The 13,823-nt window shown below is 38.5% G+C and overlaps 1 protein-coding gene across 1 annotated transcript; it reads left to right on the top strand.

Moving 5' to 3' along the window:
* Positions 1–3,588: 3,588 nt before the first annotated feature.
* On the top strand, positions 3,589–13,304 carry DYNLT3 (dynein light chain Tctex-type 3). Its single transcript, XM_063083938.1, has 5 exons — positions 3,589–3,669; positions 5,845–5,886; positions 10,282–10,405; positions 11,061–11,138; positions 11,495–13,304. Exons 1-5 carry the CDS (start codon positions 3,640–3,642, stop codon positions 11,569–11,571), a joined length of 351 nt encoding a protein of 116 aa, XP_062940008.1. The 5' UTR covers positions 3,589–3,639; the 3' UTR covers positions 11,572–13,304.
* Positions 13,305–13,823: the final 519 nt, after the last annotated feature.

Here is a 13,823-nt window from a genome sequence, read left to right as displayed (position 1 = left end):
CTGGCTCCTACTCTGTGTACTCAGCAGTTCCAGCCTTAAAGTGGCTATGTCACAAAATGGTCAGAGGAGTTTTTTTTCTTTCTCTCATCGTGGCTTCTCCCACCTTCATGCACTCTGTAGGTCTCTCCTCCTCTTTGCCTGAGCTCTAGAGGCCCCAGATTGGCTATTGTTGTTTTATTATATAGTTGTAAATTGGTTGATTTCTGGGAGAGAGTGATGCTGGGGACCGTCTATTCTGCCATCTTGATTGGAAGTCTCTCAAGATTGAAGGTTTTATTAAAACATTTGAAAAGATTTTATTTGGAAGTTTTTACAACTTCAATTTTTAACACATTTTCTATTTTATTTTTTTCTTTTAATTATATAATGTAAAAAAATATTTTTTTAACCAAACCTCATAAAGATGCCCACAAAGTCTCTCCAGTTTACTTCAATGTACCATATAAATATTATCTTCTTTATGGGCCATGGCAAGAAAAAGGTTAGAAAAGACTGAAATATCAGCATTTATTTCACATTCATTTTTTCTTGCTAACAGACCTCACTTTTCACTATAGAAGATCAAAACACATACATATGTTTTCCCATATGTTTTGCCAAGGAGGGAATCACATGGCCCACTTTTGGCCAGTGGAACCTGAGGAGAAGACTCTTGAGGACTTGAAAGAAAGATTTTCCCTCCTAAAAAAATAATTTATCAACCCACTCCAATGTTTATCTTCTTCACTGGATGTGATATCTCTGTTCCTCGTGATACAAGAACTGATGCAGCCATGTGTGACTATGAGGTTAAATGTTGCTGATGTGCTGGGGATAGTGGCATGGAAAAATGGAAAGCACAGAGGCCCTCAAAAATTGTTGAATAACTAAACTAACTTGGAACATCTCTACCTATGTACTTCTGGTACAAGAAAATAAGTGTCATTATTTCAACTCATCCTACTTGGATCTTCTGTTACTTGCAGCCAAAGGATGCTAACTAATAAAACTGTGGTGGTTTTAAAGCATGGCCCCAAATTATTTGACACTTGTCTTATTTACAGTTGGAGTCTATGTCCCCTCCCCTTGAGTCTGAGTGGGTTGTGACTGCTTCAATGATTAGGCTATGGTGGAAGTAATGCCGTGTGACTTGTGCGACTAGGTCATAAAAGATGATGTAGTATCTGCCATGTTCAGTGGAACAGTCATGTTTGGACCTTTGAGTTACCATTGAAGATGTCTGACTATCGTAAGGCTACCATGATGGTAGGAAGCCAAGCCACTTGGTGGGACTATGTGTCGCTGCTGCACTTTGCAGTACTGATATTTGATTCGTCCCAGCCCAGACACCAGACTTGTGAATAAAAAAGTCTTCAAATGTTGCTGACCCCCAACATTAGTTCCTCCCAGTCTGAGTCTTCCCAGCTGAGGCCCCATACATCATAAAGCAGCGACAATTTATCTCTGCTCTGACCTGTTCAAACTTCTGACCAACAGAATCCATGAGCATAATACAATAAAATAAATAAACTGCTAAATTCTGGGGTAACTTATTACCCATGGATGGTAACTGGAACAACACTTCTTTACTTCACCTTGTATTTATCATGAGTTACCATATAACATAAACTTGAGATGTGATAGTGTGGCCCTTGAAGCTTTAAGATTAGTTAACTTCAGGGCTGGCCCGTGGCTCACTTGGGAGAGTGTGGTGCTGTTAGCGCCAAGGCCACGGGTTTGGATCCTATATAGGGATGGTCGGTTAGCTCACTTTGGAGAGCGTGGAGCTGACAACACCAAGTCAAGGGTTAAGATCCCCTTACTGGTCATCTTTTTTTTTTAAAAAAAAAGATTAGTTAACTTCAAAGTTTGACCCACCTAGACACAGAAACAGGTCTTTGGGGAAGTAAGGTTGGTGCTCACAAAGATACCACTAAGCCTCTTCATAAATACAATGTTGGAAATGCTCATAGCATAATATCCTTGATAAAAAATATATATATATATTGAAAGAGGATATGCTTTCTGTCTGAATTATACTCACAACTTTTCAGCAGTAACTTTGCATAACCCACAACTTAGGAGAATTAGTAACCAATTATCAAGTAAACGGCCTTATTTGCTTCTGTCTAAGCTCATAAAATGAGAACAGGAAATGGAAGGGCCTGAGATTCAGAAGCCCTGGGATCCAGTTAAAACCTATGTGCCCTGTCCAAGTAACTTCACCTCTCTTGCCTCCAGTTTTGCTCATAAAATAAGAGTTGGGCTAGAAGATCAATGAATCTTCCCACTTTAATTCTGGAGAGCAAAGTAGAAAAGTGGTTTGGTAGGCTGAATAATGCCACCCCTGCCCCAAGATGTCCACATCTAAATCTCCAGAACCTGTGAATTACTTTGAGTGGCAAAAGGCACTTTGCAGATGCAAAGAATCTTGAGAAGCAGACAGGAGGATGAGAGTTATATAGAGGAGACATGAGAATGGAAGCAGAGGTCAGAGAGGAGAGAAGATGCTGCTGGCTTTGAAGCTGGAGGAAGTGGTCATGAGCTAAGGAATGCAGGCAATCTCTGGAAGCTAGAAACAGCAAGGAAACAGATTCTTCTCTAAAACCTCCAGAAGGAACACAGCACTATGGACCCATTTTAGACTTCTGGCCTCCAGAACTGGAAGAGAATAAGTTTGTGCTGCTTTAAGCCACTCAGTTTGTGGGAATTTGTTACAGTAGCGATAGGAAACTCATATAGTGGTTAAGAACTTGGGCTCTGCTATGAGACTCCTTGAGATTTAAGTCCCTCTTCTACCAGTTACAGGGTATATGACCTTGGGCAAATTACTTGAATTCTCTGTACCTCAGTTTCATCTTGAAAAAAGCTTGATAGAAAAAACAAAACTTCTGGATTATTGTGAGTTTTTGAGGAAATCCTTAGGATCGTCTGAAACTTAGTAACTTTTAAATAAATGTAGCTATTGTTCTTTTGCTAAGATTTATAATTTAATTTAGGATATTTGTTCCTTCTCTCCCATAAGGCATATATTTCTTTCTACATTGTTACGGAGGAAAAGAGTTGTAGGAGCATCCACTTCAGGAGTTGCACATACAGCATCTCATTTGATCCTTACAATCAGTCGTGAAATAGTTATGATTGTAAGTTTCCATATGAGAAAACTGAAGCTGTGGGAAGTGAATTTTTCCAAGTAACATAGATAGTGAGTGGGCAAATCAAAGTGGCTTGTTCATCATTGCGTTAACTATGCTCACTTGCTGGATGATGATGAATGAACAAATATGTGCAAATAACCACAGCAGTGGACACTCAACCAATAGTGCAGAGTCCAGACCGACTGACACTAGGTCACCCCATCTGATCCGCACTGGCACCATTCCCAGCTCTTTCTGTTTCCAGAAAGGTCAGAGACAGCGAGGGAGAGGCGCCTGGCTTGAAGTGCATGGACGGCCTGGGAAGCCCCCTCCACCCGGGGAGACGCCCCGAGCCCGCCTGAGCCACGCTCCCAGAAAGGTGACGCACTGCGACACAAAGGCGGGGCCTGCGTGGGCAAACGACCTAGGTCATAAGAGAGGGTGGGGCCTCTCCAGAGGCCTGTGAGCTGCCGCGGAGCTCGGCCCTCGCATCGCTCCGCCCCCAGGGAGAGTCGGCGCCACCATGGAGGAGTACCACCGCCACTGCGACGAGGTACCTCCCTCTGCCGCCTGGGAGCTCCCCCCTCCCCCACCCACCTCGGCGCTGGATCCCCGCCGGGTGGTCTCCCGGCGCGAGGCGTCCCAGAGGGTTGGGGTGCGGCGTATTCCAAGCCCGGGTCCTTTCCACAGGAGCGGGGATCCGCCCTGCCTGTCCACGTCCCCCCACCCCTAGGTCCTGAGGGTGGAATGAGAATCGGGGTGGCAGGAGCGACCGGGAGCGCTTGGATCAGGCGGTGAGGTTAGGGTAGGGCCGGGGGTGGTGCCTGACTTGGGGTGCATGGGGTGGGAGTGGGGGTGCCTGGAGCCGCCCTTCTGCAGGGCTGCCTTGGAAACCGGTCTTCCTACTGCTTCCTCCGCCCCTTGGCGTCCCCAGAGCAGGTGCTGCAGCCCCATGCTCCGGACCCAGGTGGCACAGCCACTCCCGCTCCCGGGAACTCTCGCCCGGGTGGGCTGGAATGAAGTGCTTTACGGATTAGGAGCCCTTGCTTACTGACTCAGGCGTCCCTAAGTCTCATTAAAACCCCATTGATGTCACTTGTTATCTTCCTGTTACTGATGGCGATTCTGACTTTTCGTGGCGGCTAAATGACTTGCCCCAAGTCAAAACTGCCGGGAATGACAGATGCTTGATTTGAACCCAGGCCTCTGACCACACAGCTACAGTTCTGGCTTCATTTTAAACACTAAGAGGATGAGGCCTGCATAACTTATGACAGCTTGCAAGGCAGAACAGACAAAGACGTTTTCTGTCCAGTGGTAGCCACCTGTGAGCGGTGCAAGAAAATAAAAGTGGGCACATGATGCAGGTGCAGCACAAAATGATTTATTCTTAGATCCCTGGAATGGGCTTCTGGTCCAGTGGGAATCTTCAGGATGTGGACTTCCGCAGAAGCTAAAACCACATTTAAATGAATTAGTTCTGTGATGCAGGTAGCATACTTAAGGTGAATGGTAAAGTATTCTAATTGCAGAAATAAGGACTTAAGGCACAAGCAGTTCCATGGCTGGTTCCTTTTCAGGCATATCCCCCAACAAGTATGAGCCCCTTGACTCCTAAGAGGGTTCTTTCCTGCAGTACTTGCATATTTTTAAAAAGAAATAAAATTACATGTGTTGCCATGGCCACTGGGTATATCCAGATTATTAGGTGACTTTTAAAATTGAAGTGAAATGGACATCATTTGATTCCTAGGCCACTTTTGAAAGTAGATAATGACGTGATTTTAAGGTGAAATGATAATTTTAATAGGCTCAAAATGTGAGACTTCTTTTCATAATACTCCTAAATATTTAGGGTATTTTACTCCTTTGTTATTGGGGAATTCTGTGGGATCATTACGTGACTTGAAAAAATTTTAAATCTGTACTCAAGGTCATCATCTCAGAAGTTACTTGTTTGAACTAATTTTAAGTTGTATAGTGGTTTTTACAAAAATGCTGATGTTGTAAAACACCTAAAAACATCTCCATGGAAACAAATCATGTATTGCCTGAAGTGTCTTGGTTTAAATTTCAGTCTTATCATGTAACCTAGTTCTATTCTCTTGGACACTTGAAGTCATTGATAGCTGCTGTTAATCCAGGATTCCAACAAGCCACACCAAATAAAAGACTAAGTTGTCAGACCAATTTATAATCTTAAAGTGATATTAATTTTGAATGATCAAGCTTTTCCATAAACTTTAATTTAAGAAAGCCACATTTTTGCGTAGCATAAGTTAAAAACAAAATTGGAAATAATCTGTTAAGCATTCTCTTCTCAGGGACCACTTTATTCTCTCACTTAGCTGAAACCATTTCCTATATACTGATAACACATACATCTTTATAGCCACTCCTGCTTATTTCCTGAGCTTCACAATACAATGATTCTCAGTCTAGGACATTCATCAGAGTCACTAGTAAAAAGCACTTTTTAAAAAGTTGTAGTGGCCCAGGCTCTGCCCCAGACCTAATGAATCAAAATCTCCAGGGAGGTAGATGGGGAAAGCAGACTGTATCTTCAAATGTTTGGTGTAGGATTGGCAGTCTCAGTAGACCTGATGCCCCTTATCACTATGATCTCCTGTCACTAACACCTGTCTAGGCCAGCCTAGGGTATTCTGTAGATCTACAAATAAAAGGAAGTCCGTGTTGAAACCAACTTTACCTTTTGTTTTCCATTTAGGTTGGCTTCAGTGTTGATGAAGTCCACAATATTGTCAAAGAGGTGAGTTATATGTTTTGTTCATCTTGAAGCTTGCTGCATTTGGTGGGAATTTTAAAAAGCTATGTTTTGACTTCTAATACAAGGTGAGAAATGTTAGTGTTAAAGCAACAGGATTTTAAATATCTATTCCCTGACTCTTTATAGGAGTGCTTCTGTGTTTTATTGTCAGGTATCAGGCATTCCGGGGCTTACTCTGAAAGAGATACTTAAGGACTTTCTTAGTCTAGAAAATTAGTTTGCTGTTTTTTAAAATTGATGCCCCATCTTTTGAGTAAAACAACTTTTATTCCAGTAAGCCAAACATTATATTAAATGTTAATGCTATGTATATATGTTTGTGTGTATTTATATGTGTATATATACTTTTTTTATAACGTACGATATATGTGTACTACAGCGTACTTCAAAAAGTTCATGGAAAGATTTGTATTAACTTTTATTCTATTTTTTCCACGTACCCTTGTATATATGTATGTTATAGCAAATAGGTAAAAAAGACCCTAGAAATGTCTGACTTTGGACACTGTATGCTTTTTGTAGCCCAATATAATTGTACGAATAATCACTTAACATCTTTTAGACATGGATACGATAATAAATCAAAATATTAAGAAAAATATTTGAAATGTGAAATCTGGTCATCCTGTTAGGCAAATAGAAAAATTGTTCTCTTTGTGAATCAATTCTGGCAAAAGAACTTTAGTTATTCTAGTGGTATCACATACAGACTACACTGTGGGCAAGGTGTTTATGAACACTTTAATAGTCCTGAATCATCTTTAACTCTGCCAAATCCTAGAAAAAAACCTGAGCTGGCTCAGAAGGCAGGCTTGCGTGGCTGTCGGGGGCCTTTGTCCTAGCAGGCCCTGACTGCATTATGCCTGGGCTGGATTGGCTCTGCCCTCTGGGCACTGTTTATTTCATCAGTTCATCTGGAGACAGTGCCTCACCTGCCTGAATGCTCTGAGCACCAGCTCACCCAGAGCTCACCCAGTGCTCATCCAGGTCCAGCATTGTATGACTAAGATTGACTCAAGGTTTGAGAAGTCTATACAGGCACCTGAAAATCCTGCCATATTTTATAGTTCAGAATCATGTATTAGAACTTTGTAGCCCAGGAATATTTAATTATTAAAAGCAGAATGCAAATGTTTTCAATACCTCGACAATGTAAAAGAACAAATGAGGGAAATTGGGAGATTGCGGAGGTAACGAGAAGGGCAGGAGTGGTAACAATCTCATTTTTCAAAACAGAAAGTCAAGGAAGACTGTCGTTGGTTGATAAAAACATGAAAGGATGTTGGGGTCTTTGGGGATCCATTTTAATAGTGCCTTTTTCCTTACCCGAGTTCTAAACCAAATGAGAACACAAAAGAGTCACTAGAAAGAGAACAAAATACCACCTTTATTACTGGTAAAAACTCGGTTGACTAGTATAGCTTATTTTGCTAATTCCTGCTTAGTTCAGATCTTGGAAGAGGCATCCAAGGGAAGGTTTAAGTCAGCAGAGAGAAACACTTACCCAGGCTGGTGACTTTCATTGGTGTGGGTGGAGAGGGAAGGAGAAACCAAGACATCTGGCAGATTGGCTTTGCCAAGTGAGAATGGTAGAACAATGGTTTGTCACCCACCAACCAGGTAGCTCACTCCACCTCCATGGGGAGGAATAACTGGGGGAACAAGAGGCCAGGAATGTTAAAGGAAAATCCTCTGTGTGGAAGGATATATCAGAAGTGGAAAAGAAACACATTCCTTACAGTGTAAATACGTTGAAGTAAAAATTGTGAATTTACCATCTTGAGAGAAGGGGGTGGGAGGGACATAGCAGGTGGTCTGAGGGAACTAAATTTTCATCTGTTATAGCAGGTGTTCTATGGATGTTGTTTGTAATTCATAAATCAAGAAATAGTGATAGAACCATTAATTGGAGATGTGTAAATAACCCTTAGAAGAAATAAAGACAAACAATTGTATACTGAAGGTGTTCTCTCTGGGGAATGGGACTGGGGATAGGAAAGAAAGGATGGAGAGGGGACTCTTGCTTTTCATTGTAAGCTCTTTTATTCCACTGGATTTAAAAAAACCATGTCTACTTGTATGTGATACTTTATGTTTTATTAAATTAAGAGCCATGCTTCTTAAACTGGAATATAAATACTTGGCAGTGGCTAGGTGGTGCTAGAAGCCACTGGATGCATTTTAGAGCATCGGTTTTACTTAAATATTTGCAAGAGGGGATTAAACAATACAAGTAATTTAACTGAAAACTTTTTAAAAATAAAAATTTTGATACATTCTAGAGTCATAAGCAAGCTTCACTTGAATTTTTTATATGAAATATGAGACTTCAAAGAAGTCTCAGGTTTGCTACAGATTACTTTTCAGCTACATGTCTGTCATCTTCCCTTCTCTCCTCCCATGAGACAACTCTCTTCTGCTATTGGAACATTTCCTTTGAGGCATTGGAAAGGCTGGAAAGTGAGCACTGTTTTAAAACATTCCAGCACTTCTAGATGATTACATAATTTCAGCAGTTATTTCTGTTCCCCTTATCTCTTTGCTGATCTTATTTTCTTTCCTTTGATTCCTAGCTCTGAGCCCCTATGCTAATATATTTTTCCTGCTGAACTCTTAGAGCCACTCTTTTATCAGTAATATGCATACATTTTATTTATTGTTAGTAATGGAATTTGTCCCCCCAAAAAATCCTCATACAAAAAAGTTACTTACAAATGAGATTAACTTGAAGCTTACTGTAAAGTATATTTGCTTTAGGATTCCCAGAGAGTATTTCAAAGCCAATATTGTTTCAACAACAAATATTTACTGAGTACCTGCTATGTGCTCAGGTCCTGAGTTAGGCCCTGGGAATATAGAGCTGTTTAAGGATCTCATTCTCTAGTGGGCCTCCTGGTTAATGGTAATTAATTAGGCTACATGTTAATTAACAGTAATTAGTAGGGCTATTTACAGTGGCACCCACACCCCATGGTGTTTTCTGTCGTTTAGAGCAGAACTTGGAGTGGTGCTATTAGCTAACCTGGAAGAAAAATGAGTGCTCTTTCTTTCCTATTAAGAAAAAGCAATCTCAAGGGAGGAAGAGGTTTGCCCGAAGGTCATCAGCTTGGTAATTTTATCAGCACCACACTCTCCCGAGTGAGCCATGGGCTGGCCCTTGGTAATTTTAAAGCCAGAATTAAAACACTGCTCCCCTGACCCTCAGGCCACTGCCCCTCCTACTCCATCATGTTATTGAACTTTCATAATTATTTGAGCAAAATTACTTTTTTCAACCCTTCTAAACTATTTAATTTTTCTTTTTACATTTTATCATTAGTGAAGATTTTATACTATCCAGCTGATAATTTCATATTCGTGTCTTTATAACTCTTTACTATAGTCTAATTGTAGTAAATGAAAGCTGCATGTGTGTGTTTGTGTGTGTGTTATTAAGGTAAGTTCTAAACATCAGTTGAATAAGTGTTTTATTATCCAGGCTCTATCACTTGAATATGAAAAACAGTAGCAATAACGATAATGATAATAATCATTAACATTATTTTTGTGCTTACTCTGCTAGTCACTGTTTGAGTGTTTAGCATTCATTATCTCACTTCATCCTCACAACAACCTGATAAGGCGATGCTGTTATCCCTACTTTAAGGATTGAGAAAATAGGGGTTTGAAGAAGTTAAAAGTTACCCAGCGAGTAGGTGGCAGAGCTGGCCTTAAAACCTAGGATTGTGATACTAAAGCCAGTTCTCTCAATCAGGTATAAGGAGTGGATGCAAGTAAGCACTATGGGAAATTATTTAACTTTCTCTTTCTAGAGTATCTTTATTTACTTTTAGTGGCAGGTGTGCTAATTGTTTTATAGCTAAGCCGTTACAAACTATGAATGAGAATATAATTATTATACAAGAGAATTCTGTTTTTAAATTAGTCCCATCCTATGTTTCTAGCATATGAGCCCTAGTTCAAATCCCAGCTGTTTCAAAGCCACTCTAACCAATTGATATCACTTTCTTTTATTCCCCCCACCCAGCATAATCTTTTTATGACATAACTTATCACCTAGAGTTAGTCTTCCTTGTGTTGTAGATATTGGAGTTCTTTTATTAGCTTCTCTGCCAAACTGTTCTTTACAACAGAAGCCATGGCATATTTATCTTTATATGTCCCATAGTATCTCATAGAGTGAGATAATGCATGCAGAACCTCTTTGGAAACTCTTAGGCAATTAACGACAGTACATAATAAATATTTACCAAATGTATATTTTCTAAGATGCCATATTGAGTTTTAAATGTGTTTTATGTTTTGAATAAATTTTTGCTGCAATTTATGTAAAATCTGTTCCTTTTTAGCTAATTTAACTGTCTTCTGTCTTTTTAGTGTGTGGATGGGGTCTTAGGTGGTGAAGATTATAATCATAACAAAATCAACCAATGGACTGCAAGCATCGTGGAGCAATCCTTAACACATTTGGTTAAGTTGGGGAAAGCTTACAAATACATTGGTAAGTATCAGTGTCCTTTCACCCTAGTTCACTCACCTTTGTCCTTGTGATTTTCTCTGAATTTTGAGAATGTATATATATGAATGGTAGACATTTAAGTTGGAAACTAATAGGGTATGAAGGACCTCTGACTTATTCATCCAAAGATAATAAATAACACCTAAAAGATGGAGATCTTTCACTACTCTAAAGCAGGTTGAGCTACTTGTCATTGGTAGGTAGTATCACTTTTTGCATTTGCCTCAGTTCTCTTTTTCCACTGAGACCCCCTCAGCCTGATTTGTCTTCCTTTCAGGACTCCCATGCCTCTATATAGGGCTGTGAAGTTCCTCACAGTCACTGTTTGTAAAGTGGAATATCTCCTGCATTTCTGTGTCTGAATTCTGTCCATAGCACAAAGCACACAATTTGATCCAGAACTTTCCTGCCATACAGTCACCAATGCTTATGGCCGTGGTCAATAAATCAACTGCGTCCAGTGGGGTCAAAATTGTGATGGTAGATATCAAGATAAGAGACTTTTATTTTTTTTCAATCCATTTGCTGAATATTTTGTTTTCCGTTATTTTTGCAGCTTTTAGAGCTCTAAACACTTTGATCTTGGCTCTCTTTCCCTTTATCTGTAAGGGTCCTCACTCTGTGACTTTATTTGTAGTGACCTGTGCGGTGGTCCAGAGGAGTGCATATGGCTTTCACACAGCCAGCTCATGTTTTTGGGACACCACATCTGATGGTAAGAGACTTTACGCTGATTCACACAAAATCCAGCTTCTAGCAAAGTCGGACAGTACACTTTCATCAAACGCTTATTGGGCTCTAATTAAATTCTGAAAAGACTTTATCAGCAGAATTGCTTTGTACCTAGTAACAAGTATACCTTCAGACCAATATGAAATGTGAAGATTTAACAGGTTGAAGGAAGTAAGATATTAAAACCAATGAAAAGTGTGTGTGTGTGTGTGTGTGTGTGTGTGTGTGTGTGTGTGTGTGTGTGTGTGTGTGTGTGTGTGTGTGGGTGTATGTATTTTTTTCCTGGTAATTTTGATTTTTTGCTAGTATTTCAAACTCTTTTTTTGTGTGTGTTTTCAGGAACCTGTACTGTAAGATGGGAGAACCGAACCATGAACTGTATTGTCAACGTTTTTGCAGTTGCCATTGTCTTATAACTGACTAAAATGTTGTGCTAAAGCCATTAACTTAAGAATTTGTCAGTGTATCCTTCCCCAAAAGAGTAATAGTTACTTATTAATGTGCTAGCTGATAAGTGTGCAATATGCTTCAATGTTATCAACAAAAACTGAATATTATAAGCAAGCAATCTTGTAGTAAGTTGGCAGATTATCTCATATTCTATACAGCATCACTTAAATGGAAAAAAATGAATGTTAGCAAAAACATAAATGCAGAAATATGGCATAAAATGAAAAAGCAATCTTATATTTACACCAGCTTTTCATGAGCATTATGTGCCTAAGGAGATGGGGAAATCCATTCAGATAATAAAACTCTTTCAGCTAGAGAATCTAGCAGGGATAAATATATGAACAAAATAGCTGCAAGGATAAATATGGAGAAAATGATAAGAATTAGCTAATACCTTTTAGTTCTTTTTAATCTCTTCCCCTCACTTAGCTGCCATAATATTTTAGTGGAAAGTAATTCTGTTCTTTTTTTTTTTCTATTAACTAATATTACAGTAGCAACTATGATGAACTTGTTTACTTTTTCTGATAATTAGTAAATCAATTTTTTAAAAATTATTTCAAATACTTGGATTTACACTTGAGAGTGAATTAAATTTGGTAACCTGAATTTCCTACTTAAGGAAAATTAGTCACAGTGTATGATGAACAGTATATGACTCAAACAACTGCCTTACAATTCACTCTTTCCATGTGGAACAAACATTTATTGAATGCCTATTATGAGTGTATTTCTCTGCTGAGCATTACAGTTATCAATGTGCTATTCAAATGCTAAGTTCTTGGTAACTGTTCAGTTGGGAAACTAACATTTATGTTTGGAGAAGGAAAAAAAGAGTTAGAGAAAGTGAATCTGGTTATCCATGTAGAAGTAAGCAAAATGAAAAGCACTTATTGCTGACAGAATTATAGATGTAATTTTAAGAGTTGCTCCTAGCAAGTTAAAAATGCATAAAATATGCAACTCAGTTAAAGGCCTTATTACCAGTCTTAACTATACAAGTAGTAAATTTTACCATTGCTTTAGTTAAAACCATCTGTAAATAGTTTAAATACTTATTATGTGGGGTTCAAATTGAGTGGAGGAAAGTATTAACTAAAAGTACACAATCATTAGCAAGTTATCTAATATCTCAGGGCTTATGAAATGTAATTAAATTTATTAAGAAAACAAAAGATGAAAAATTAGGGTACACAGCTGACCACCAAATGCAAAATCAATCTGCTATTTAACCTTGAAAACAAAATCAATTTTGCATATTACCATTAACACTAATACACATAGGGAATGGAATTGTGATTCATTGAATTTTGGGGGAAAAAAAGCTTGGTATTTGTACTGACAATATTAAGGTAGTATTCTTGTAGGAATACTATGTGCATGTTTGATATTTTGCTGAGTAATGGTAATCGTTCCATGTTTAAGAAGATATTAAGAAAATAAAGGATAAAGTTTAATGCAATGATCTATGTTTTTGGCACATCACAAATTCTCAGTCATTACCTTTATGTTACTTTATGCTGCTGGCTTTTGTGCACTTGAAGATTATAACAGTGACCAAAATATCTGTGCAGTAAAGGCTTGTTTTTGATTATTGTTGTTGAAGCCTGATTTTTAAAAATGGTAATCAAATTATACCTCGTGAACTTGCTATCTGCTCTGTTTTCAGTTAAAATACAATAAAGATCATCTTCCTGTGCTGCACTTTTGCTTCTGGATGATCATTCAGTAGTTAAAGAAATTATATTCTGCTTACTCTTAAACATTCTAAATAGGAAGAATGAGGAAGAGAAAAAATATGGGACCACATAGATATATTTTGCAGAATAAAAGCCATAAAAATAGCAACCCAAATCCACTGTTCACTTTTACATCATAATTAATAGCTTCTATTTTATGCCTTTTGTTTTGTGATTTTAACATGAAATTTTATCTTAAGTTAGTGTAAAAATATATTCTGTAACTATTTATTAGCTTTTAATGATTATTTTTGGAAAGAATTTTGTCTTGTCAACTTGCAATTAAGTTGTTGCTGGGTTTTTTTAAGTATATACAATTACAGTATTCACATGTAAGTAATAACTTGGATTTTTGTAAAGCTGTCATTTGATATTTGCAAAATGCCAGTATACTGCCTAAATGATGGCAACATCTCATTGCGATTTCTGTAGTAAAAAGTACTTTTCTGCTCTTCTTTCCATGTTGGGTGTTACCT

Source organism: Cynocephalus volans, chromosome X (assembly GCF_027409185.1).
Source record: "Cynocephalus volans isolate mCynVol1 chromosome X, mCynVol1.pri, whole genome shotgun sequence".
Lineage (NCBI taxonomy): Eukaryota > Metazoa > Chordata > Mammalia > Dermoptera > Cynocephalidae > Cynocephalus > Cynocephalus volans.
The sequence above is the reverse complement of the archived record's forward strand: the minus strand, read 5'-3'. Positions and strand labels throughout refer to the sequence as shown.